Raw genomic sequence first — 27,437 nt, 5'->3', positions numbered from 1 at the left:
AGAGGTTGGAACAACATATGCCCCACCCAGACAAAGTCTCTTTCAGGGAAGGCCTTCCATAATTCAGCAAGACAATGCTAGACCACATACTGCACCCATCACAACAGCATGGCTTCACAGAAGAAGAGTCCGGGGGGAACCGGCCGCCTGCAGTCCAGTCCTTTCACCAATAGGAAACATTTGGCGCATTATGTAACAAAAAAATCCAGCAAAGAATCAGACCAGATGCATAATCCTATGTCAGACATGAATGGGACAACATTCCTCTCCCAAAACTCCAGCAATTGGTCTCCTCAATTCCCAGATGTTTACAGACTGTGGATGATGAGGATGTTACACAATGGTAGACACGGCGCCGCCCCAACTTTTGTGAGGTGTGTTGCTGCCATCAATGTCTAAGTTTTTTTTTTTTTTTGTTTTTTTTTTTATGAAATGGAAAAATGTTTCCCTTTCCCCTTCTGATGTGTGTTCTATCTTCTATTGTGAATAAAATATATGACATTTCCAAGTCATTGCATTCTTTTTTTTATTTTTTACATTTATTTACATTTTACACAGCAGCACAACTTTTTTGGAATTGGAGTTGTACATTTATTTTAGATTAACTGACATGACTTACTAATGTGCAAAAATAGATTTACATTATGAGGATAACTTAAAAGTTTGAAGTGTTGTCATTGCACAGTCATTCCTGGGACTGTATTGTTATTACTTTTATAGGCACTATTGCAATGCTATGTCTTAGTTAGAGCTGACAGAATAGTTAGTAGGGATACACTTAATATAAAAACTAACCAAAACTTTCTAAACTGTACAGTGATTAATGCTAAGAGTCTAACCAATACGATTGATGAACTAGAAGTAATTATGTCTGAGGAAAACTAGGACATAGTGGGAGTAACGGAGACCTGGTTGGGTGAAAGCTGTGACTGGGCGGTGAATTTACAGGGTTACAATCTGTTCATAAGGGATCATAGAAACTTGAAAGGGGGAGTTGTTTGGCTTTTATGTAAAGTCCTGTTTAAAGTTCTATGGGAAGATATATGGGAGGGAAATGTACAAGTGGAGTCTCTATGGGTAGAGATACATGGAGGGAAAAACAATTATAAAATCAGACCATCAAGTATAACAGAAGCCACTGAAAATCTATTACTGAGGCAAATAGATCAAGCAGCAAATCACAGTGAGGTAATTATTATGGGATACTTGAACTATCCTGATATAAACTGGAAAGTCGAAGCCTGCGAATTATAGAATGGTAGAGCTGGAAGGGACCTCCAAAGTCATCGGAGCCAACCCCCTGCTCAATGCAGGATCACTAAATCATCCTAAACAGAGGTGAGCGCTATACCTTCTGAGATCAGCAGCGGGGGTGCAGCTGATTTCAAGTCAAATTCTTTACCATCAGTGAGGATTTTGACTCTCTTGAATGCCGAAATGTGGCAGAATTTGCCACGGAATTTTTGCAGCGGACATTCTGCATCATTTTCACCCGATGTAAACATACCCCGAGTCCAGTACGTGATCCTAAAAGTGATTGACAGTTATCTCTGCATGCACACTCACATAGGGAAGGCTGTCAATCACCAAGTTGGACCGCCCACTGGACTCCTAATCCTACAATGAGCAGGGATTTAGATTAATAAAGGACAAGAAAAGCTGAGTTTTTTTTCTCTACAGGCCTGTATATCAGTATCTCTCTATATCAGCTGCTCCTGCTCCAACATGTCGTCTGCAGATTGCACTGCATTGTTAATGTGACAGGTTCCCTTTAACATCGAATCAATAGACCACATGGGTGATAACTTGTAATAGCAGATAGACCATTTGTATCTATTTCCATCCTGCAGTTCTTATACATATCTTACTCCATTCCTTCTATAACGGTGGGCATAACATTCACCTTCCCTATTCTATAAAATGAGGACACTTTTTGGCAAGCTATGGAAGACAAGTCAGGGCTCTCCTAACTCAATAGATTGATGTCTTCTCGCAGTACATATTGCTAATTATGGATAATTGTTCTTCTAAGAGCTCATCTTGATTTGTTCTGCAGATGCTGCCTACCCCAGCGAAATTTCATTACATCTTTAACTTGCGAGATTTGAGTCGTATTTGGCAGGGAATATTAACAGTAACATCTGACATCTGTAGCAGTACTGACATCTTGGTAGCGCTATTCCAGCATGAGTGCACACGCGTCATAGCAGACAGGTTTATTGACCAGAAAGACAAGGACTGGTTTGAGAACATGATGCAGAAGGTAATTATGCTTGATTTATCTAGTTCTTTGTGGTATAACCTCCTTGGCATGTCTGTCTCTGACACGAGATACTTAAAGGATCATTGCTTGATGTCCATCTTCTATAATTAGTGGTTGGGCATCATTTTTGCAGAATTTCTAGGAGTCCAAGGAGTGTTCTTCATACGTTGCACTCAATGTGATCACCAAATCAGGACTCCAACTATCACAGACCGGACATACTTACACTCTCTTTATATTTCCGTTTCTCTGTTCCATTTTGAAACAGAAGTACAGAAAAAAATGACTTTGCGCATTCGTCAAAAGGACGGAAACTGGTGGCACCTGATGGAACCTGCTGACTATAACGGGTTCTGTTCAGTTTCCATCATGGTTTCAATAATTGAAACCACAGAGAGTTGTGAACAGAGTAGTAGGGGCTAATAGACATATAGTTGTCATGTGTGTCTTCCAATTCTTATATTACAGTATAACTTATAATCATAGTTTAATGTCTTTTAATTCTGGTTGCATTTTATGGCATTTGACTTCGGCCCACCTTGGACAGTGCTGTCTGTGTGAACTGCAACCATCTGCTTGCTGTACAATAAGGGGGTTGTATAAGTTATCATTAAATATTGAAAGTTCTCAAAGGTCACTTTTATCTTATTTTTTCCCCCCTCCATTTATGCAATAACACAATGTAAATATTTGCCACTCCACTCTGCTGCCGATTCACAATATTCCGTAACATGACAGTTGATGACCCTTCAGAGTACACTGGCTAACCGAGAGTCACTCGGCAATGGAGCAAACAGCAGAAAGAAGGCAGCTCCGTATTATGGGGAATCTTCATTATTTTACAAATATTAAATCACATGGTATCATGTGGTACCTTTTACTAAGTCCGCATAAGACGATTTTCGGAAACCTGAACATCTGATTACCTCTTTACCCTTTCCAATCCAATTTGTATCCTGGTTTTCCTAGGGGGCTTACTCTTTTCTGCCGTTATACAACGGCGCACTCTGCTGGCTAAAGCCAGTACTGCATGAGGTGATACGTTGGATAGGCTCCGACAGCAGAGAGGCTGGCAATATACAGTAAGAGAACCCCGACGGATGTCTTCCAACATCAGAGCTGTACAGCCTTAAATCATAATGTCTTTAGAGGTGAGACAGTGGATTGGAAAGGGTTAAAATCCATACACGGACCAATCATCTACTTTACATTATAATCACCAGCACTTGTATACCACTTCAGATTTAAACCACATAAAGGCAACCATATCATCAATAAATATAAAGCAAGTCACTTTTAGAGTTCATACCTTTGGGCTGCCGTGTGCCGAATTTCAATATCCAATGCGCTTCTCTACTGAGAACAAGTTTTCTCCAGTCGTCTTCACTGAAAGTTTTTTTCACCCCTTCGATACCACAGAATCGGAAGGTATTGGCACAGCTAGCATGGCATTCCACAACATGTTTGGCAACACCCGAAGCATTTTTGTTATTTTTTTCAGTTTTATATACAGGCACCGTAATCCTGGCTTTCAACTTGTGGATTGTGCAACCAGGATTACGGAGCCTGTATATAAAACATTGAAAAAAATAACAAAAATGCTTTGCGTGTTACCAAACATGTTGTGGAATGCCATGCCAGCTCTGCCAATACCTTCCAACTCTTTGGTATCGAAGGGGTAAAAAAAACTTTCAGTGGAGCAGACTGGAGAAAATTTGTTCTCAGTAGAGAAGCGTATTGGATATTGAAATTCGGTACACGACAGCCCAAAGGTATGAACTCTAAAAATAACGTGCTTTATATTTATTGATGATATGGTTGCTCTGATTACATTGTAATCACCCAAGTTTCACATTTAAATGGCAAGTAGATGATTGGTCTGTGTATTGATTTTAAGCAGTAATTAGATGTTCAGGCAGCTGTGATCAAGGAAGGAGTCACTTCCGAAATGCGTCTTACGCGGGCATAGCTTCATATGGTAACATTTACTATAGGATTTCATATGTGTGAAATAAAGCAGATTCCTTTTATATGGAGCCGGCTTCTTTCTGTCATTTGTACAGTAGTGTAGGATTCAACAATACATCATTTTATATTTTTGCTTTCCTTTGTGCTTCACTTCAACACTTGTTTGTGGGGCACAGCTTGAAGCTCCTGTAACAGTCACCTCGACCGTCCACCAATTACTGTACCAGCACTACTATGTAGGATGGATAGCACGCTGTATGGGATCTCAATGCACTCTGAGATGAAGCATCTATTTCTAGAGATAACAAGATAATTGGCTCATCCTTGTGCCCATCTCTTCTTGGGTACCAGTATGGCCTCTGGGGCCTTTTAGTGTTGGGGCTTAGTTGTGATTCTACTCTGCTTTTGTGTGCAACCTGAGACTGTTCATCATCTTCTTATCTTAAAGATCGCAGCAGAGGACCATGGGCAAGAGCTAATGCAACACATGGCAAAAGAATCTTACTTTGTAGACTTTTTACGAGACGCTCCAGAAGCAACGGGAGATGAACCAGATGATGCTGATCTGGAAGCCCCTAAAATCTATGAACCTATTCCTTCCTTCGAGCAGCTCTCAGACAGGCTCAATCTGTTGCTGCAGCAGTACAATGAAAGCGTCAGAGGAGCCAGAATGGATCTGGTGTTTTTCAAGGTAAAGAGATGACAGCACTTGTAAATAATTCATCTAACCGTCACAAATGCGGCTCTGTGTGCTGCGGATGTCAATGTCTTCAAACCCAGATTGAATTCTCTAAAAGCTGCAGAAAATATTTTACTTTGAGGCAACCTTAGTGGACATCTGGGAGAAGGATCTCACTAATTACATTTTTACGCAAAGCTACAAATAAGAGACAAAGGCCTACTGCACGCAGGCAGAAATTCTGCGGCGGGATTTCCCGCAGAATTTCCACCCGTGCCCGCTGCCATTGGTTTATGCAATTCTATGCAGACAGCCATGATTTGACCGTGTGAAAACTCGCACGGTAAACAAATTGTCGCATGTCCTATTTCTGTGCGAGCCTTGCAGAGGCCCACATAGAAAAGTCACTAGTGACACGCCGGCTATGCTCTGCGCATGTGCCAGCTGGGTGGCAGCCGGCACATAGCAGAGCAGGAGACGCGGGAGCAGGTGAGCCGCAGTGGTCACTGCAGGGGCACGGCTCGCATTCCGCTGGGAGAATTCTCGCAGCGGGATCCAACCCAGCTCTCTGTAGGAGGCCAATGGGGGTATTTGTTAAATAGCTTGTGCCAGAATTATGGCTGTAAAAAGTTGCACATTTTTGCACAAGTTGTACTTCCACAAAAATTTATGATGTTTTGTTTTGACCTTTCTCTGCCCCTGTCAAAACTTTTCTGAAAGTGGATGTGGCTTCCTACAGCTTGTCAGACTTATTACAGTTTACGGCAGAAGCTAGTGTGAATTCTAGTTAAAATCTACACCAGCTGGTAACTGGCATGGGTTCTACATTCTGCTACACGGACTGAGCAGACGTGCGCCTCGTAATGGATTTGGCACACTTCACTTCGGGACTCTCATTACTTAGACCAGTGTATAAAATGCAGTAGAAATAAATTTCCACTACCGTATTTGAAATTGTCTCCCTTTCTGTGTACTTTACATATCAAACATAAATTAGATGAAACATATATTGAAAGAAGTCCACAAATGCCAGATTGTGATGTTTCGACCTGATCCAAGACTTTCCTCAATCCATTGTATTGTATCTGTAGGTATCATTGGGTAGACACTACAGATGAGCGAGCATACTTGCTAAGGGCGATTACTCGATCGAGCATTGCCCTTAGCGAGTATCTCCCCGCTCTGAAGAAAAGGTTCGGCTGCCGGCGTGGGTGAGAGGTGAGTTGCGGCAGTGAGCAGGGGGTGAGTGGGGGGGAGAGAGGGAGAGAGAGATCTCCGCTCTCCCCCGCCGCCAGCAGCCAAACCTTTTCTTCCGAGCGGGCAGGTACTCGCTAAGGGCAATGCTCGATCGAGTAATTGCCCTTAGCGAGTATGCTCGCTCATCTCTAGTAGACACATTTCTCACGCATCTGATCCTACTCTTCGTCAATTCTATCTACAGATGCAATCAGGTGGTTTGAGGAAAGTTTGGAATCAGACTGAAATATCACAATTTGACATTTTTGGAATTCTCATCTATTTGAGCATTCCTTTTAATGTTGGACTCTTCTTGAAACTTATCACAAGGAGTGGAATCCTACCTGTGCATCTGTCATGGGAGTGCCATGTAACTGTTATACAACACATTATTGGCAATCCTTGGACAAACTATTTGGTTTCTCACAGCTCCTTTGGCTGGATTGACTTCTTCATTTTTGTTATGAGTTACAAAGACTTGGGAGTATTTACTAAGCTAAATGTGCCAGAATTCTGGCTCAATTTGCACCAAAAAATGGCACCCGTACCTTATACCACATTTATTATGTGTTTTAAACACTTGCTGAACCTCACATGACAGAAAGCGGGTCTTAACAGCAAAGAGGAGTAGCTTGCCTGGAATTAAGTAGGCTTAATGCAACATCATGTGCCAAAATGTAGTTGCAAAAGTAGTAGATAAACCAATAGGTGGCATAAAGTCAGAGGAGATATCTAGGCGAGTGTTCACACTTTCTGGAGATGATGTGGATTCCTTGTAGAGGAACTGAATGCAAAAAATCAACCGTGTTTTACAGAACAAGCAATGGAGATGAGATTTTAAGAAAATGTATCCACATGTTGTAAAATAAAGCCTAAATTGACCTGTTTGTGTGCATTTTATTTCCACAGCATGTCAAATTATGCTGTGGATCTTCACTGTGGATTTCATATCCACAAATGAGGGGTGAAATCTGCAACAAAATCTGTTCAAAAACCTGCGCTAGAATCTACATGCAACACATATGGATTCTGATATGGAGTCGCACAAAAATATAGAGCGGATTTTCCGCTGTGAAAGTTGCACAATGTGTGAACATTCCCTAAAGATGCACCAAGTTCATTCTCCAGCATGAGCAACTGATATATATTTGACACATTCTTAGACTGACTGATCTAAGTTTACACTAAATTTTAGACAGGATTAGTAAATCTGCCCCATTGTATCAGAGCAGTACCTCAATCTTATTCTATTGATACCTTTACACGGGCCCATAGTCACCCGATTGATCACTCAAATGAGTTATTTTAGGCAACTGTTGGCTTGTGTACACATGGCAGCACACAGGGCGTGAAACTGACGGACAGCTGAGCGTCTTCTCGCTCAATGTAAACAGGAATCATTCATTGTTTGAGCGACTGCCTGTTCACAGTGAATTGAGTTGAGTGGACCAGAGCGATCCCCGGCCCCCTCCGCCTCCATTCCCTTAAATGACTATCGCTACAGTGTAGAGGCCCCTACATAGGATAGTTTGTAGCAATTGTTATCGCCATGTAAATGTTTGGTTAGCGGTTAATAGAGTTGAAATTTTCACCAACTGGGTTGAACCATAGCGTTAAGTCTTGAAATGAGACTTTCTGCAAACCTGGAGTTCACACCGACTGAAAATAAATAAGAAATCTAGATTTATAGAATTACTGCTGAATCTTACATATGGCTTAGCTCAATTGATTTTCTGTCTCCACATTTGTTTTCTCTTAGTAGAGATCTGTCAGAGCAGCTTTATTGAAATTCAAATGAAAAAAATGAATCTGGCCACTTCTGCGGAGGTGTCGTTTGGTCAGTATTGTGCTTCGGCAGTTGTAAAAATACAGAAATAGGAGCACAAATCAATACATCTGGGCTTATACTGAATGACTATAATATCCTGTGTGCTCGAGCAATGCCTAACACAAGAGGCACGCTATACATACTGTAGGATGGAGGTACAGAAATGCATCTTTAGTTCATACAAAAGTGATAAAACCTTAAAAACAGAGAAAAGTGTCTACGATGAAACACCGATGTGGGGAATATTGGTATGTTTATGAGCACTTCAAGTAGTGTTTAGTTTTCCATGTGGACCTCGATATTTCATCATGGTCAATGTTCTCTGTTTTAATGGTTTTATGTGATATCATTTTGTATGAAGCTGCATTTCTGTAATTTACTGATATACTTTGTATGATGTTCGTTTTAGTTCACTATTTTTAACCGAAAGCCGGGAGTGGAACCTACAGAGAAATGGAAACACTTGCTCCTCCTCCGTGTTTTGGCCCCACCCCTAGGTTTGGCCCCACCCCTGGTTTGGGCCCCACCCCTGGTTTGGGCTTACACATACTGATGCAAAATACTGCTGTGTGAGACTTCTGGGCCCTTTTAAGAGAGTTTAAAGGAGTATTCTGGTTTCAAAACATAAGCCTTATTCATTTGTACTATAAAAAGTTATACAATATTGTATAGACTTTGTCAATTCCTAATAGTTTCTGCTGCTTTTATTGAGAAGGCAACTTCAAGCCATCTTCCAATCCTGGATGCACAAAGATGGCCGCCCACTTCTCTGACTACTTGCTGCACAATGTGCATTAGTTTTGCCTCATTAGTCTAAGGTACTACCTGCTGCTTTGATTAGCCAGTCAGAGAAACAGGTACTGTCTTAGACTACTGATGAATGCAATTCCCCTTTTCCAAAATTAATAAGTTATATAGTATATTATAAGTACCCCAAAATGATGCCTTTAATAAATACAATTTGTCCTGCAAAAAAACAAGTCCTCATACGACTGTCAATGGAAAAATAAAAAATTATGGCTTTAAGAATGTGATGATGAAAAAAAAAAGAGAAATTGGTTGGTCATTGGGGTCTAAAAGGGGCCGTCATTATGGGGTTTAACAATGTTCTTTATCATCATGAAGAACAACTGTTGTGGTTTTTTTGTTGTTTTTTTTAACCATTGATTTGACTGTTTCTGGGTGTCTTTTGCTCAACAAATGCTTACTGAAAGCTACAAGATATCGGGCAAATATGTATTGTGTATTATATTAGTGAATTTATTACAAAATTGTGTTTCATAGTTTTCCGCATTCACACAATCTCGCGGACAAAAAAAAAAACAAAAACAGGAGGAGGCCCAATTCCTTTCTAGCTTTGCTTTCAATGACCCATGAAAAATGGATGTCTGTATGGCCCCATTGACAGTGTACTGTCCATGTGTAGTCGGTTGCAGAGACAGACAGTCCAAGGGCATGAAAATCGCCTCTCAACCAGACAAAAATGCAAAGCCCGTATCTCCTCAGCCATATTTCATTCAATTCCCAGGTGTCTTATAAGCAGCGATATTTTGACCGCTGCTTATAAGACACCTTTCGCCAATATGCAGTATATCTGGGAGAGTCTCTTTAGCTAATAAGGGAGATGAAATAATACTTCTATAGCGCCACCTATTGGAAGGTAGCATTCCTTCAAGCCAAAGTCAGACTCTTTATGCAAGCCTTGTAACAATGACAGGGAATTAAAAGCAAAGCCAGACTTCATGTACAGACAGCTGTTTCAGGGTATTTGCCTTTTATCAGTGTAGAGTAAGAGTCTGGTTTTGCTAGTAAGAGGCCTGGGACGGGGGGTCAGAAACTCTACCTTTTGCCCTTATGGAGAGCACTTAGACGGTGAGTGAGGAGACTCCATCTTGCTGCTTTGCATATTACCCAGAGGAGCGTGCATGGACATTTGAGTCTCCTAACTGACTGTCCAGGTGCTCTCCATAAGGAGAAAAGATAGCATTTCTGAACCCCGTCTCTTTAGCTGAAATGTCGTTGCTTGTATGTTATTTGGGGATTGAATAAAATATGGCCGAGGAGATGCTGGCTTTGGAGTTTTTTCGTGGCTGAGGGACAGTAGGACAGTAACTTATGAGAATTGCCCTGGTATTCAGGTCTGGGGCATTCCTTGGTCCTTGCCCACTAGGACCAATTTAGACTGGATTGGTGCTCTTCTTGCTTGTTGCTATGCATGTAAATCGTCTCTGTGAATAAGTCCTTAGTAGGCATAATCCATGATGCTGGGAATTATTATAGGAATATTGGGTATGAGTTCTATAAGGGACTCGATATTAATTAAAGTTTGCTTGTCTTATTATACAGGATGCAATGATTCACCTTATAAAAATATCTCGTATTATTCGGACTCCACAAGGAAATGCATTGTTGGTCGGTGTTGGCGGATCAGGAAAGCAAAGCTTGACTAGACTGGCTTCCTATATAGCTGGATACCAAAGCTTCCAGATTACTCTGTCAAGGTAAATGCTTGATACCGTCAATTGTAAAACTTAGAAGGGATGTAAGGAACTGGAGTCCTCTTACCAAACACCCTCAGATAGCATTTTTTAACATTCCTACAAGTGAGAAGCAAAAAGCTGCTTTCCATTTCTCTCTAAGTCTGGTGGGACCGCTGCTATGACTGAAGTACGAAAAGCGTACTCGAAGTGACCCACTCCTGCTACAATACATGCATGGAGCCATTTGGCAGTGCAATTCAGGACGGGCTCTATCATTGCAGGAGCATATTAGTGAACAGTGAAGCGCCAATTCAATGGTGATGCAATGCAGATTACTAGTAGGCGTATGACCCAATCAGAAGACAATGCAAATTTCGATGTGAAATTTAATGTTGGATGGAATTTGGCGTGATCGCCTCGTTGGACCTGTGTTCATTCCAAGAACTCTTAACGCAGATTGGTACCTGAATCTCCTACAGACGACTGGGGGATGACTTCTTGGATGATCTGCCCCTTTAATAGCAGAAGGAGGCCACTTGGAGTATGCCTTCTTATGTCAGTCCTAGCAGCAGTCCCATGGGACTTAGAGAGAAGCAGAAAGTGGATTTCTGCTTCTCACATGCTACTCAGCTTTTCAATCGGGTTTTCCTTTCTATCTCTTACAGAAGCCACAGCACAAAATTGATGGTGTGTGCCATACAGCATATAACACATCCATGCCTTCCTATTCAACTATGTAGTCACAATATGGGACCTTAACATTTTAAATATAGGGCTGGATCCATCTTTTTGACTACCTCCTGTATCTTTGTAATTATCAATTTTCTCAAGCTAAACACAAAAAATAAATGTTGGCTTATATTAAAGGGCAGGGTTGGATGGGCACCCTAGGGGACTAGAAGATCCTCTAGAGCAGGGGTCCCCAACTTCAGTCCTCAGGGATCAGCAACAGGTCATGTTTTCAGGATATCCTATGGTTAGAACACCTGTGGCAATGTCTGAGGCATCAACAATAATTACATCACCTGTGCAACACTGAGGAAATCCTGAAAACATGACCTGTCGGCGGTCCCTGAGGACTGGACTTGGGGACCCCTGCTCTAGAGAGCCCAGCGTCCAATAATATAATGATTCTGCAATAGGGACTATAAGATCTAACAGAATGATCCGCATCTAAAGCTAATATTGAAGTAGATCTCTTGCAGCACTATTTTGGGTTAGTTCCCAAATAACATTTAATTCCTTTTGGATGGTATAAGCTCCATGTGCCATGATGACACAAGTTTATGCTACAATTATACATAGAATTTCTGTATAACGGAAAGGAAGGTTCTCCGAATAATTTCCTCTGGTGTGCCCAAGGCACTCCAGTTCTGCACTGTGAGAGGGACACTGCAGCTAAAAACCGAATTCAGTAAGTAGCGTGTGCTCATCAGCTTAGCAGAAGTGAATACATTGTGAAGTGTATACCGAGCCAGGCCCTGCTTATCTCAGGAAGACATTTGTGCTTGCCGCTAAAAATCTTTAACCCTTTCCGATGCACTGTCTGATGTCTAAAGACATTCTGATTGAAGGCTGTACAGCTTCCGGAAGACATCCGGCAGGGTATTCTTACTGTATATTACTGGCCGCTCTATTGTCGGGGGCCTCGCCAGCATGTCACATACTGCAGTACTGGCTCTAGCCAGCAGATGCCGCCATTGTTAAATCACAGAAAGAGAAAGCCCCCTAGGAAACTCGGAATCCAAAATTGCATTGCAAAGGGTTAATTTTTCACCATAAGCAAAATGTAATGATGAAAAAACTCTGTATCTGTTTTTCCCCATTTGTCTTTCTAAAGTAGGACTTACTCAACATTATATCAAATAAGTTTTAGGATTTTTCTTAGAAACCTGATATCTCTCATTTAGGTAGACTTTAGCTAGGGTAAGTTATAACATATTTCTCCTCATTTGTCATGGTTTGCAAAGTCCTTCTCACATTTCTAAATCAATGACTTTAATAAGACCCACCAGATGCAATTGTCTGTCGGCATCTGCATCCAATCGGAATAGTATACAATCGCATGTCTGTGCTTGAGCCTTCTGCTGTCTAATGAGTTCAGCGGCCCTTCAGCAGAATCCGGGGTAATTGCAGGTTTCTATATATGTCTTGCTGCGATGACAGATTTTATGTAAAGGGAGAAATATTCTTGACCGATAGCTGTTAACTGTGCAGTGTAATGATTTAGCAGCTAATGAGTCTAACTCCTTCAAGACACTCATTAATGCAGACTGAAAATGGAGCAATTTTGTTTCTCACAATAAGGACTCTTGAGCATTTTACTGCACGACGAGGAGATGGAACGTGCTAGCAAAACAGATGTAGTATATTGACCTCCCGTAGCCCCTCGCTTTCTCCTCTCTTCATGTCGCAACCACAAATTTTCAGATAGACGAGTTCAGTCCTTGATTCGGAAGGTCTGACTAAAGTAGAAAAAAGAATAAACTCCCATGTGGATAGTTATACATTTGATGTATCATCAATTACCATAGCTCATATCAGAATGGAGTATTGAGATAGTTTGGGCACTTTCAGGTTTTGGCTTCCAGAATGCAATAATAGTGGAGAATCTCTTGTGCAGAGGAAACATTGTGTGTATGAAGTGAGGAAATCCAAGTCGGTAACAGAGTGAACATTTTTTTACTTCACACTTAAAGGGGTTGTCCAACAGCAAAGTCATTTTTACAAGCCTCTCCTTGTATGTCAATCTAGTCACTAAAGACATCCAGGTTTTCCTGGTGTCCCAAGCTCCTGCAGCGCCACTCCAGGTTAGTTTACATCATGTGCTTCTGCATCATCACTTCCCCCTCTCTTCTACTACAATTCCCATGAGCACTAGCACTGGCTGCTCTGCCAACACTAGATACTTTCCCCATAGTCAACACCCACCCCTCCTCTCCTAACTGAAGATGCTTGAAGTGCTCCCAATTCACTTCTATACACCTCTGGCCACATGTTGGCTGATACTGCCTGCAGCTCTTCAGTGGTGATTCTGTGGATAGTGTTTGTGATGTTTTCCTTGAATTCATCTAGGGTATACAGATTATTGGCGCACACAGATTAAATTGGCATGTGGCCGAGTTTGGGTAATGTGGTGGCTATCTCCCTTGCTCACATATCGCTCCTCCGTAAACAGTTCATGAACTTGTGCCAGTGAGGACTAGGGACACTAACATTAACTATATGCTCTCTTACCATACCAAAAACATGTCATCAGTCTTCTTGCTGTACAAAATTGTGGGGTAGGCCACAGCTTTATTAATCAATTTTACCTGTATAAACATTTGTAACTTTACTCTCAGTAAAAAACCTTTTCCATGCCGTAAAAACGTTAAACTTTTGAGTCCGTAAGAGTCCCGAGGACGTTCGTAAGCCCTGGTCCTTTGGCTTGCCAACCTTCCTCTACTATCCCTATCAAGCATGGAAAAAACTCCTGGCCTAAACCAGCTGTGACAACTTCCAACGTCTCACTCCAGAAAAAGCAAGTCCTTTGCTCCCTCCTAGCCCTATCTCCAGGGCGGGTGGGCGGGCGTCTCTCTTGGCTGCCGTCTTCCCTTTTCTCCTCTCGTCGCTCTTCTGAGGTCTTCTTCCTTTCTCCACCCCTTCCCCTTCCTGTCCTAGCTCCACCCCCCTCTGCTAAGCTCGCTTGTTTAACCCTTTCCTATACCTGTCCCTAGTCCCATGCAGTCTCATTAGAGCATTTCACTGCATAAGATCATAGGAGGTGCGGCATGTTGCCCTGTTTTGTTCTTCTGGTGTGTGTTGGTCATAAAACTGCCCAAACATGTCCGGATAAACCGTAGTATTCATGGTTGATTAAAAAAAAAAAAAGGTAGGCCCATCGTTCATGTTCCTGACACTGCACCAAACTCCATTTTTCTTGTCGTGACCTGATAAATGAAACCACGCTTCGTCCATCATAAAGTACAGCAATGAGTCCAGAGTCCTCTAGCAGTCATAGTCAGCATCCACGTATGGTCAGTTACACGTGGAGCTTTGTTGAGCTCTTTCAGTTCCTGCACGTTATTCAGTATGGCTTCAGGTTCAGAGATTACACCCCTCACCGACACGTCGTTTATGATACACCAAACGGAGTTCATTTTCGAGGAGCTACTCGCAATAAATGTTACAAGCAACTTTGGACGCATGAACTGATGGAGGTCTCGGTTTCTTCACAATTACGACAGACCCGGTTTGGTGCCACTCTTGAACCAGGTCTGATTGCATTGTTTAGCAGGTGGTTTTGCACCTGGGTACTTGTCAGTGAAGGCCTCTTATGTCTTCTTAATTGATCTGTCTCATACATCGCCTTCCAAAATAAATATTTGCTGTTGCAGGAGGAGCACCAGAGGGGCAGATGTATGAAAGCTGTGTAAAAGAATATCCGTCTTTGCTGCCCATACAAATCACAGCCCTGATTTCACTTCTCATACTGCCAAGCAGAGGCGTAACTTGAAGCTGCTGGCCCCAGTGTAAAGTCTGGAACAGGGCCCCCAACTATAAAGCTTCATTGATAGCATTGGTTTGCAATATGGGGAAGACAGACTTTATGGGCCCCCAAGGCTCTGCGGTCCGGGTGCGACCGCACCCTCTGCACCCCCTGTTCTGTGATTGGTTGCTATAGGCAACAAAGACAGATTTTCTTTACACAGCTTTTATAAGAATGTAGTCACATAAAACAATGTAAGAAACCCTCACCACCTTTTTTGTAAAACTTTTTGGAGTAAAAACCAAATTTAACTGTTTTCTTCTGATACATTATCTTCAATACAACCATGATGGATTCCATTGGTTTGTAACGAGGTCCATAAGATTGGTTTACAGGTCCTCCATTTAATCTTTACGTCAGTTTTGTTTTCCTGCTGGAGTTTAGTTTCCTCTTCCAGCTCTATACTAACTTGCTTTGGAATATTTCTAATGCGGTGGTCCTTCAGGTTACAATATTAATTGCTTCCGGGCGACCACTGTCAGCCAAAAATAATACAATCAGCAGCCATAAGGTGCTATTACATGAGCGCTAGCGGCGCTTGTGTAATAGCAGCCTAAGGGCCCCTTAACATTGGGCTACTTGTCAGACGCAGATGACCGACAAGTCGCCGCAGTGATAATCGTTCCGGAGCTTTTCCACTGGAACAAGCATCGCTAGTGAATGGAGGAGGAGCGGCCGGGGATCGTTCCGGATCACCCGCCTCATTCACAGTAAGCAGGCAGCTGTTCAGATGCTGCTGAAAATACTGGAAGAAAAAGCTTTTTCTTCCTTTCAATAGCTGGCCAGCTGGGTAGGAAGGGGTAAATGGGGTCTGCCTAGCGCCTAGGATTTTTCTTTCCTGCTCTCCCCCAGCGCAGATGTGAAGGTACATGTACTTTGCATAATTTTGTAGCATCTGCAGATATTGCTATTTTACTGCACAGGCCTTCTACCAGGTCATTAATAAATATAGTAAAACCCACCCCTGTGGTACCCAACTTGTAACCCCTCCAATACTGTCCCCCGAGGAATCCCACTAATACTGAACACTGTGGAACCCCACTAGTAACCCCTCCAATACTGTCCCCTGTGGAACCCCACTAGGAACCCCTCTAATACTGTCCCCTGGGGAACCCCACTAGTAACCCGTCCAATACTCCCCCTTGTGGAACCCCACTAGTAACCCCTCTAATACTGTCCCCTGGGGAACCCCACTAGTAACCCCTCCAATACTCTCCCCTGTGGAACCCCACTAGTAACCCCTCTAATACTGTCCCCTGAGGAATCCCACTAATACTGAACACTGTAGAACCCCACTAGTAACTCCTCCAATACTGCCCCCTGTGGAACCCCACTAGTAACCCTTCTAATATGTCCACCTGTGGAACCCCACTAGTAACCCCTCCAATACTCTCCCCTGTGGAACCCCACTAGGAACCCCTCGAATATTGTCCCCTGGGGAACCCCACAAGTAACCCCTCCAATACTCTCCCCTGTGGAACCCCACTAGTAACCCCTCTAATATTGTCCCCTGGGGAACGCCACTAGTAACCCCTCCAATACTGCCCCCTATAGTAACCCACTAGTAACCCCTCCAATACTGCGCCCTGTAGTACCCCACCAGTAATGGTGACCCATCCTATACTGCTGCCTGTTTTTCCCGACTAGTACCGGTGACCCAATTGAAGTATGTAGCTTTTATAACCCCCCTCTGCTTTCGATCACTGACCAGTTACTTACCCACTTACACACATTCTCGCCCCGCACCAAGCATTCTCATTTTATATACCAACCTTTTATATAAAAAGGCAGAAATATCTGTAGATCATTTTGTGTGTTGAGAATAGGAGCTCCTTATCATCATGTTCAGATCACAGGGTGGTAGAGTTATTAATACCATCTTAAATGTAGTCAGCTTAGATATAGATGCACCAAGTGAACCCCGGCGTGTGGGCACTGTGTATTGATACGCAAGAGAAATAAATCGCAGTATGCTCTACTTCTCTGCGTACATCGCAGCGTGAGCCCTATACATTTATGTGAGCTACGTATGACACGCTGTTCATATACAGTGCATTGCGTATGGGCAGTGTTTTCATACACATCCCCGCTCTGAAACAGAGTGGGGAATTAGAAAAAAAAGGCGCACTGAGCATGTCCGTGCCTGGGTGATACATGTGCATGCACAGTGCCATACGCTATGGCTGCAAAATCGGTAAAACACTGTGGGTATGAGCCCTGAAGTGATGGACACTAAGAGATCTCCCTTCCTTCTAACTTGATGATCACAACCTATTGTCAAGTGCAATCTGTCTCTAGTAACAAACATAACATGCTACCTGTAGAAGCCTATAAAGATCCATTGGAAGAGGGTGGGAGGGGGAGACAGAAGCCGAAACTCCCACAGACACTGCAGTAGCCAACTCATAATTTACAGTTACTTAAATAACATCTACACTGCTCAGTATTTCTCTAGTGTTCTCCATGCTGAAGTTATTCCTCTTGTGTACTACAGAGAGTTAGGGAGCAAAGCTCTTTTCCCATCTGGAGTATATATTAGTCATCAGAACAGTTATCAATTTCCTCCAACTCAGGGGCTACTGAAAATTAGATTTACTGTATATTTCGTTCTATAAGACACACCGGTCTATAAGACGCACCCCCGTTTTAGAGCGGGAAAATAGGGGAACAGAAATTTAAACTCACCCAGGACAGCGCAGGGTTCGTGCTGGGTGATGGAGCAGAGGGAGCAGCAGAGGTCTGAAAAACCGGCGCTCCATATCACAGCGGCGCTTGTGTGCAGCAGGAGGAAAGAAGGAAGCCGTTTGGTTGTAAGTGCCGGGGGGTACTACTGCTGCTCCCCGCCTCCACCAATCAGAGGTATGTATGGGCGGCAGTGGGGAGGAGAATGGTTGCACATTTGTTTGTGCAATCGCGAGTTTAATGCGCAATCGCGCTAAATAAATTGCGCTCTCGCGTTAAATTCGCGCTCGCGCTAAAAATGGTAATCGGAACGAATTTTCGGCACATTCGCTCTATAAGATGCAGAAACTCCCCCCCCCCCCCCGCTTTGGAGGCGGAAAAAGTGCGTCTTATAAAGCGAAAAGTACGGTATAGCCGCTAGAGGGGAAAACTGGTGAAAAATGCGAGATACAATTCATATAATGGTCAGAAAAAGCCTTACACCCTCAAGTACACACATGGAATCTTATTCTGAAAATTGCTATTTTCATGCGTTACCCCACTGCATGTATGTAGCCATTGCTCCAGTACTAGGAGTGCTTCTGCTTATTTCTCCGGCAGCCAGTCGCTTGCTAGCCATTGATTTGTGCTGTCTTCCCTGTCTTTAGTTGCATATCAACAAGGGATGGCAGCACATTAATAACGAGAAACCTATTTCACAAAAGAATAAATCAATGGCTAATTACATCAATATTTTATTTATGTCGCTGTCAGATTGTTTAATACTGTAATGGTAATGGCTGTTCAGATTCTAATATTATGTAATGCTTCATTCTAGTGACTTGAGTTTAATTATTCACTAATGTTCCATCCTTAAGACCATAAACAGGTGTTTAAAGCCACAAAAAGATTTGTAAATTTACCTTTTGAAAGATTTAATAGCCAAGTTTCTAAATCCGGTCTTGCCTGGAGCTAGAATATGTGAAAAGCAAACAATTTGGTTACCTTGTGGAGGTCTAAACAATTACATCTCAGTCAAACTTCCAGATGGTGTTGGAGAGAAATCCCATTCTGTAAATGTACAGAATGATGACTTGTTGACTTTCATTTAACGCTAATTTCTTCTCAATACCTTCATTTTCCTTAAAGTTTAGTTCAGTTTGCAAGTTTATAAATTGCTTCCTATTTTTAATTGGTCATTTAAAATGAACCATCCATTGTTAGAGGATTGTATGAGTAATTCATGTTAATTGCGGTTGGTGATACTAGAGTCTGAGAATCACTGGGACAATGTCATAATGTTCTGCAAGATGTCGAATGTCATAGAACTTAGATTGCAAAATGTGATTGTTCTCAATAAGAGAAGCCAACTAATCTTGTAGATATGAGACCTTTTAATGGCTTACAAAAATACATGATGTTATTGAAAGCTTTCGAACCTCTCAGGGTCCTTTCTTGGGCAAAAGGAAACCAATCTGGATGGGTATATACAAATGTACACATATAAAAAGCATAGACATAGTGAGACTCATTTGCACTTAAAGGGGTTTTGTCATTAAAAAAAAATTATCTAAACTTACCTATTCCTTCCCTGTCAGTCTCCTTATCACATCTTCTCCTGGTTGAGCTTCTCCAATGCCCCAGGTCAGCTCACTGTAGGCTGGGTCAAGCTTGTTATGAAGGCTGCTTTATCACAAACTCCTTCCTGCTGGGTCAGTGAAGGTCACATGCCTGTGCTGTAGCTTCACTGCCTGGGAAGGAATTGTAATCTATTTCAGAGACAGCTCGCATGAGCAATATCTGAAGAAGATAGGCAGTCCTCCTGCTGGCCTGTGAGCTGTGACATAACCTACATTGGCAGACTGCCAACCTAATGTATGTAACCTCACAGGAAGGAGCAGAATCAGGCAAGTGGAGGTGAAGTGAGCCCCTGGACTGCAGGAGACAGGAGAAGATAGGTGAGGTGAAGACCTGGTAAGTAGACTGATGGGGGAGGAATAGATAAGTAGAGCATTTTTCATTTTTAGTGACAGAACCTCTTTAAGACAATACCAGATAAGATGAGCAGAGAAGTAAATAATTAGTCCACTGGTAAGGAATGTAACAGTTTTATGATCTCTAAATTGGTGTTAGGGGGTCACAGGCCTGTGTGCTATCTCCCCTTCAGACCTGCAAAGAAGGAAGCAGATCTACCTATTAGATGGCAGCATTCCTTCAAATCAATTTATGACTTTTTACAGATGATTGTGACTAGCACCCCTTCTAAGTGCTCTCCTTGGGGAGAGACCATCTCATCCTCCGACCCACTCACCCCCCAGGTGTCTCCACACACCCCCTATGCTGGCCTAAATTTTTCATTTTTTGAAGCTTTATAGAATACCAAACATTGATAAAAAAAACACCACTGTCTTCACCACAGCTTTAAATGTATGTAAGTTCTTTCATCCAGACATGTTGTGTCCAACCTACATGTTTTGGACCTTTGCCTTCCCTCTGCATAATTTCTGGAGATGTAAATCTTCTATACATCTTGAAGGGAAGCTGTCAGATTGAGCAGGCAGTCTAATTTGGCAACAGCAAGTTCTAGAGCCGGAGGAGCTGAGCAGATTGATAAATAGTTTTATGGGGAAAGATTCAGTATAATTTGTATTTCATTTAACACTCTGCTCACTTTGAGTTTACAAGTCTAGTGAGCGGTTTTATCTGTGATTAACAGATATTTCTGTCAATCACTGATAGCTTCGCCCATTGGACCTGTAAACTCAGAATGAACAGAGATTCAGTAAATATAATACAAGTTATACTCACTTTCCCATAAAATTATATATCAATCTGCTCAGCTCCTCCGGCTCATTGGGGCAGAAATAGTACAGAAACTGAAATACCCTTCACAGACTGACTAAAATTATATTTATTAATTACAAATAGATATAACCGAGATAGTGAAGAGACAACCACTACTTCATATCAGTGGGATATGTATACCTCAGCACCCCTATGCTCAAAATGATAGTGCTGGAAAGACACTCTCAGGACGTAGGGCGAGTCCAACAATAGAGAGGGCTCTAGATATCCTGGGAAGCAAAAGGTGATGTGAGGACAATATGATGGAAATGGTCCTTGAGCCCAGTTGAGTATAGAACCTCAGCACTGCTAAATTAAAACACTCTTTGGACCTAGGATAGGTCCAACAATGGAGAGAGCGCTAGATACTCTGGGAGGAAACAAATATAAAAATAAAAAAGAATAACGTAAGGACCCGATGATGGAAAAGGTCCTTAATCCCAACAGAGTATATATGAAAAAAATATATATAGAAAGAAATGTAAGTATTAATGGACCAACGTGTTTCTCCAGAGGCCACAGATTGTCAGAGACCTCAATAGACCTCCAGTGTTATATCAGATATACTTGTGGTAGTTGAATCGGTATGCCTATCAACAACCCTATTCAATCCTAGGTTCTCATTGGTCTATAAAAAATATATCCTACTATCATCTATAGCTACTCTCTATCATAGTAGCTGTTTATATATATATATATATATATATGTTATTAGGGTCACACCAATCGTCTGTCAACTCCAATAGCAGAGGTCCACATATGATGGTGTGGTTTTTGTCTCCTAATATGAATTAGCACCACTAGAACAGCATATGCTCTCAGGATCCTGCTACCTTCTGATTCTTAGCAGAACCTGAATATCTTGAAGAGTCAACTAAATAAATAGTGTGGTGCTAACTAGAGATGAGCGAATATACTCGTTTCGAGTAATTACTCGATCGAGCACCGCGATTTTCGAGTACTTCCGTACTCGGGGGGAAAAGATTCGGGGGGGGGGGGAGGCGTGGCGGAGCGGGGGGTAGCAGCGGGGAACAGGGGGGAGGACTCTCTCTCTCCCTCTCCCCCACACTCCCCACTGCAACCCCCCACTCACCCACAGCGCCCCCCGAATCTTTTCTCCCGAGTACGGAAGTACTCGAAAATCGCAGCGCTCAGGTGAAAAAGGGGCGTGGCCGAGTAGGTTCGCTCATCTCTAGTGCTAACCTCCACCTAGCCTGCTTAATATCAGCAGTAGGCAGTCATGGACTTCTAAACAGAAGTTAGCTCATATATAGATAAATAAAAATAAAACAGAAGTGACAGCTAAAAAAAGAGCAGCGCTCTGATGGTGGACAACTGGTGTAACTCCCACTCAGCCGGTAGAGGGATTGTAACATGATCTCCACTTACACTCTCTTCTTCTCAAATGTATATGTTGGACAACACCGCCACACAGTACTAGTGCCCCCTATTGTGCCCCACAAAGTAATAATGTTGCTTCTGTGGCCCCACTAATTATTAGTTCACCCTCTGTGGCCCCACATAATTCTAATGCCCTCTCTGTGGCCCCTCTGAGTTACAGTGTCCTCTCTGGGCCCACTAAATTATAGCACCCCTCTTGTGGCCCAACTTAGTTGTAGTGCTCCCTCTGTGGCCCCATTTAGATGTAGTGCCCTCTCTGTGACACCACTATGTTATAGTTCCACCACTTAGTAGTTCGCCCCCAAATTAGTGAAATAGTAAAAGTCCTTCTTTTTTACATCCTCACAAGACTCAACTGCTGCACAGCTCTGTTACTAGTTGACTTTGGTGGAGGCCTGGAGGAGTGTGTATAAGAGGGTAAGGGGCAGGACATGCCTCTTAGGATGGTGGGACATCCCCTAAAATCCAGGCTGTTTTGCTGAATCCAGGATGACTGGGAGGCACGTACATTTAGTTCAGTGTTGACATGTATAGTCCCTTCATGTACTAATTACAGAACTATGCTGGCATGGCTGCATTAATGTACCCCAGTTTGATAGCTTCTCGGAAGGAACAGCATGCTGCTGCCCTATAAGAGGTCTCTTAACTACCTGCAGGGTTGTTGATCCGGGTCTTGGAGTCAGGTAGGAACCTTCAAACGTTGATCCGGGGATTATTCTGACTGCCATTATGGAGTCGGAAAAGCATTTTTTTTTCTCCAAATGGGCTAAATTGGCTTCTACCTCATTGGGTGTTTTTGCCTTCCCAATGAGGTGGGGATGGTAACAGGTTTAACTAGACATTGTCTTCTTTCAGCCTAACAGACTGTTATTATGTTACCTGTGGAAACTCTATAACCCTTTTTAACTCTTTTTAATTCACTGTCTGATGTTCTGACATTCTGATTGAAGCCTGTACATCTCCGATATCGAAAGACGTCCGGCAGGGTATTCTTACTGTATATTATTGGCCACTCTGTCGTCGGGGGCCTCTCCAGCATGTCCCATACCGCAGTACCTGCTCTAGCCAGCAGATGGCGACATTGTATAATGGCAAAAAGAGAAAGCCCCCTAGGAAACCCTGAATCCAAAATTGGATTACCAAAGGTTAAATACCATATGGCCATTCATTTCAAAGTCTGTTACCATAAACACATGATTACAAAAATTGTTTAAATGTCCTTTTCCTGACGTTTAACATTAGAAATAAGCACCGTGCTTTAATATTAATTCCCTTTATACTTATTTCGCATGGAGATAATATTTGTGGTAAACTCACCTAATATAGATTTAAGCATTCTTTTTCTTTTTGTTCATTGTTGTATGTCCTAAACAAAAAATGTGTAGTAAAAGCTATTTGTAGAAAAAAAAGATAAAAATCTACAATCATTAAGTTTTATCCATTTTGGATGACTGTCTTTCTTTTTGGCAGCTTTAACCTACACTACTGGGGCCTTAAAGTGCGGTCCTTCCCTCCTTCAATAGTTTAGGATGAATGTGGTTGTCTCAGTGAATCCTCTGGTAGATCTCCTACCCGCTTTTCCTCCATCTCTCAGCGGACTACAGCGATGCATTAATTACTGCAGTAATGTCTAGCCGAACGCACAGATCTGTTTGGGATATTTTATGGTCCAGCAAATACCCCCGTGTCTGTTTTGAGCTGAATGTATAAAATGTACTATTTGCATTTCAAGTAAATATTAAATGTGAACATTTGCTCTTTACCCTGGAGATAAAGCTCTATTAATTTTAGGAAGTGTATATTTTCTGCAGAAAACTTGCAACTCAAAGGAACTTTCATGTTTTGATATTTAGTAGACTTGAGAGGATAAAGGGGATAAAGAGGAACATCTCTGAAAATAGGGTAAATTTAATGCTGACGCTGAGAACTGCAACCTCAATAGACTCAGACGGCGCTTTCATGTTCAGTATTTTCATAGTATGTTCATTATCTTTGAATATGACATTAAGACAGTAGGACGGATTTCTAAAAGGGTCATATAAGTTTTGCCTCTGGAAAAACCTTTTACCTACAGTAATTTATTAATAAAGCATCCCAAATAGAAAAGTATTTCACTTTCAAATATAATGTCCTTTAAAGGTCAGCTGAGCCCAGTTATAGGATGAAACATTAATGTAGGGTACTTAAATATATTTATAACTTTGGAGTACAGAGTTTGACCAATTTCACTCCACTGTATTACGGACACATTTTAGTATCTGTATCATGGTGCTACACGCTGACCCCTACCGTTGTACTCAACCAAAATTCAATCACCATAAGATTCTATTGCATTCCAAGTTCTATTCAGTAGGACCCTTGGAGCTGTAGCTGTTACCCTTGGTACCCTTGAAGCTCCAGATGTTACCCTTGGTACCCTTGGAGCTCCAGATGTTACCCTTGGTACTCTTGGAGCTCCAGATGTTACCCTTGGTACCCTTGGAGCTCTAGATGTTACCCTTGGTACTCTTGGAGCTCTAGATGTTACCCTTGGTACTCTTGAAGCTCTAGATGTTACCCTTGGTACCCTTGGAGCTCTAGATGTTACCCTTGGTACTCTTGGAGCTCCAGATGTTACCCTTGGTACCCTTGAAGCTCCAGATGTTACCCTTGGTACCCTTGAAGCTCCAGATGTTACCCTTGGTACCCTTGAAGCTCCAGATGTTACCCTTGGTACCCTTGAAGCTCCAGATGTTACCCTTGGTACCCTTGGAGCACTAGATGTTACCTTTGGTACCATTGGAGCTCTAGATGTTACCCTTGGTACCCTTGGAGCTCCAGATGTTACCCTTGGTACCCTTGGAGCTCTAGATGTTACCCTTGGTACCCCTGAAGCTCCAGATTTTCCGCCTGTAATGCGGCCTTACTACAGTCATGTGAAATCACAACTTTTCTGCATTTGTAAAATACTGTTTGCTTTGATACGAAGATTTATTTTACAGCTCCTAAACTTGCTTTTCTTTCTTTGCATTGCATACTGGAATATTTTGGCTGAATTTGTTGCCTATCAGTAGTACTCTTAGGCACCATTGTCTACTTTATATACAGTCAAACTTGAAACCAATGAAACTAGAGGCAATTATTTCCATAGGAATCAGTGTAAATCCAATAAATTCATTCTAGACATTACAATTTTTTTTTGGGGGGGGGGGGGGGGAGGCTTGAAATATAAGCCCTTCTACGAAAATAAGCCATAGCTACACTACATGAAAAAAAAATACTCACCTCGCAGGCAGCGTCCTCATCCCTCTCTCTGCACTCCAGGCGCTCCGGCAGTCTTCCATGTCAGTTTCAGCACTGAAACACCATTCTCTTCCTGACATAGGTTGAATACACCACCTCCAGGAAGAGAATGCTGTGTGAGCCAATGACAGCTGGTGCTTGATGGGCCAATCACAGCCATTCAATGAATGAGATCATTGAATGGCTGTAATTGGCTGAGCCACGGTGCTCCTAAACCAATCACACCATTCTCTTCCTGGAGGCGAAGTATTCAACTCACGTTACCAGGAAGAGAATGGTGTTTTAGCGCTGAAGCCGACATGGAAGCCTGACAGAGCGCCTGGAGAGCCGCGAGAGGGACAGGGGCGCCACCTACGAGCTCAAGTGGGCCGCCGGCCACTGGTCAAACTAGAAGCAGCCAGCAAAGCTAGAGGTAGAAAAATCGTTGAAACTAGAAACTGGTGAAAGGAGAAGACAAGGAAAGTAGAGGTTTGACTGTACCATAGTTTAGGATCCGTTTTGATCTGCATAGGTGTAGGACCTGTCAACTCATATTTTTGATTTTAAAATCTCGCAAAACAAATGTGGAATTAGTTTAAATGGTTGCTGCACTTTCAGACAACTTGTGTTTTAATATAATGGCCAATATGATAAGCAGCAGAAGTCCATATCACTTTATGTACCTAAAATGACATTTTGTGTGCTGAAAAATCCCTTTAAAGTGCTGTCCACCAGGGGGCGACTTCCTTATGCTTTTCTGTGAAGTAAATTCCATCACTGGTAACAGAGATAACTACTGACTCATGCTGCCCATAGACGTCTATTGAGAGGAGGAGGGAGAACTGTTAACATAGATATGCTGCTGAAGCAAAATGAAAATTGGAGATAGAGTCTGCAGAATGGAAAACTGATGAAAAATGCAGACAAGTCAAATAATGACCAGAAACGGTGTTATTCCTCATGAACACGTTGCAGCTTGTTCTAAAAAGTCATCTGAAAGTGCATCTATGCTTTAAGGGCTCTAAATGCTTCCATAACCAAGTGTTCTTGTTGCTGTAGGACTGTACATCAGTCTGCGCTCTCCTTTCAGTGTATCTGCAGAATTATCGGAATTCATCTCTTGTTGAAAACTGTACTTTTTATAACCAGTTATTCTCTTAAGCCCCCTATTTACTCAGCATCTGCTCCATCACACCACCATTATCTTCAAGGAATAAAATAATGTAAGGGCCCTTTAACATGGGCTGACCGTTTGGTGCGGGAGTGCTGACAGCTGTCCCAATGTTCACTCCTGTGCCTTTACACATGAGCGATCGTCGCTCAGTGAATGAAGGTGGAGTGAGTCAGGGATCGTTCCGGCCCTCCCGCCTTCATTCACAGTAAACAGGCAGTTGTTCATAGATGAATGTCTGCCTGTTTATGCGGGCAGATCGTCATTTGATGATTGTTCATGCTCAATCTGAACAACAAACGAATGATCATCTATCATTCAGATCATGCAGGCTATTAATCAGATCACCTAGCAAGAATCTGAACAATAATCGCTCAGCGTAAAAGGGCCCTAATTCACTGACTAACAGCATAAATACACGTGCAAAATAGAACACACAAAATTGCACTGATTTTGTGTATTAATATCAATTGAAAAAGAAAAATTGCACTAGGGATGAGTATAGACCAACCAGCTTTCTGAGTGCTCTGATTGGCTGGATGGCTATACACACAGACAGATTGCTGGAGCCTGCTATGTACGTATGCATTGCTGTAGAGACACCCACAGCAGCAGCTGACAGAGGGGGACGGCTTTGGAGCATAGAAGGTGAGTTACAGAAACATGGTATGCAAATAAGGAAGATGGAACGATAACTCTGCAGCACCACCTACAGGAAGGCAGAATTCCTGTCCAGTGTTACACTCGTTATACAAGCCTTATAACTTGACTTGCAGGAATGCTGCCTTCCAATAGGCAGCACTGCAGAGGTATTGCTCTATCTTCCTTATTTGCAAATTTCCCAGAGGAGCATGCATGGCCTTATAAGTGTCCTCATTCACCTTCAAGGCATCACCTCCTTAAGGAGAGATGATAATCCTAATTACTCGCCTCATCAGCCAAGCCAGAAATTTACTGCACACTGATGAGCGGCAGATACCTCGAAACAGCTGTCTGTGTATGGACTCTGGCTTGGTTTTCAATTCCCAGTCATTGTTATAAGGCTTGTATAAAGAGTCTAACATTGACTTCCTGGAATTCTACTGGTACGTCTTTCAAACAGACAAACTCCGGA

The 27,437-nt window shown here is 42.4% G+C and overlaps 1 protein-coding gene across 1 annotated transcript in view; it reads left to right on the top strand.

Annotated features, from left to right (window-relative positions):
• LOC136578989 (dynein axonemal heavy chain 5-like) overlaps positions 1-27,437 on the top strand; it is a 363,128-nt gene that overhangs the window by 190,144 nt on the left and 145,547 nt on the right. The window contains exons 54-56 of the mRNA XM_066579223.1: positions 2,057-2,263; positions 4,680-4,922; positions 10,321-10,475. Of these exons, the coding sequence (XP_066435320.1) occupies positions 2,057-2,263; positions 4,680-4,922; positions 10,321-10,475 (605 nt within the window). The remainder of the gene's footprint in view (positions 1-2,056; positions 2,264-4,679; positions 4,923-10,320; positions 10,476-27,437) is intronic.

Source organism: Eleutherodactylus coqui, chromosome 9 (assembly GCF_035609145.1).
Source record: "Eleutherodactylus coqui strain aEleCoq1 chromosome 9, aEleCoq1.hap1, whole genome shotgun sequence".
NCBI lineage: Eukaryota > Metazoa > Chordata > Amphibia > Anura > Eleutherodactylidae > Eleutherodactylus > Eleutherodactylus coqui.
This window is presented reverse-complemented; position numbering and strand designations above follow the sequence as displayed.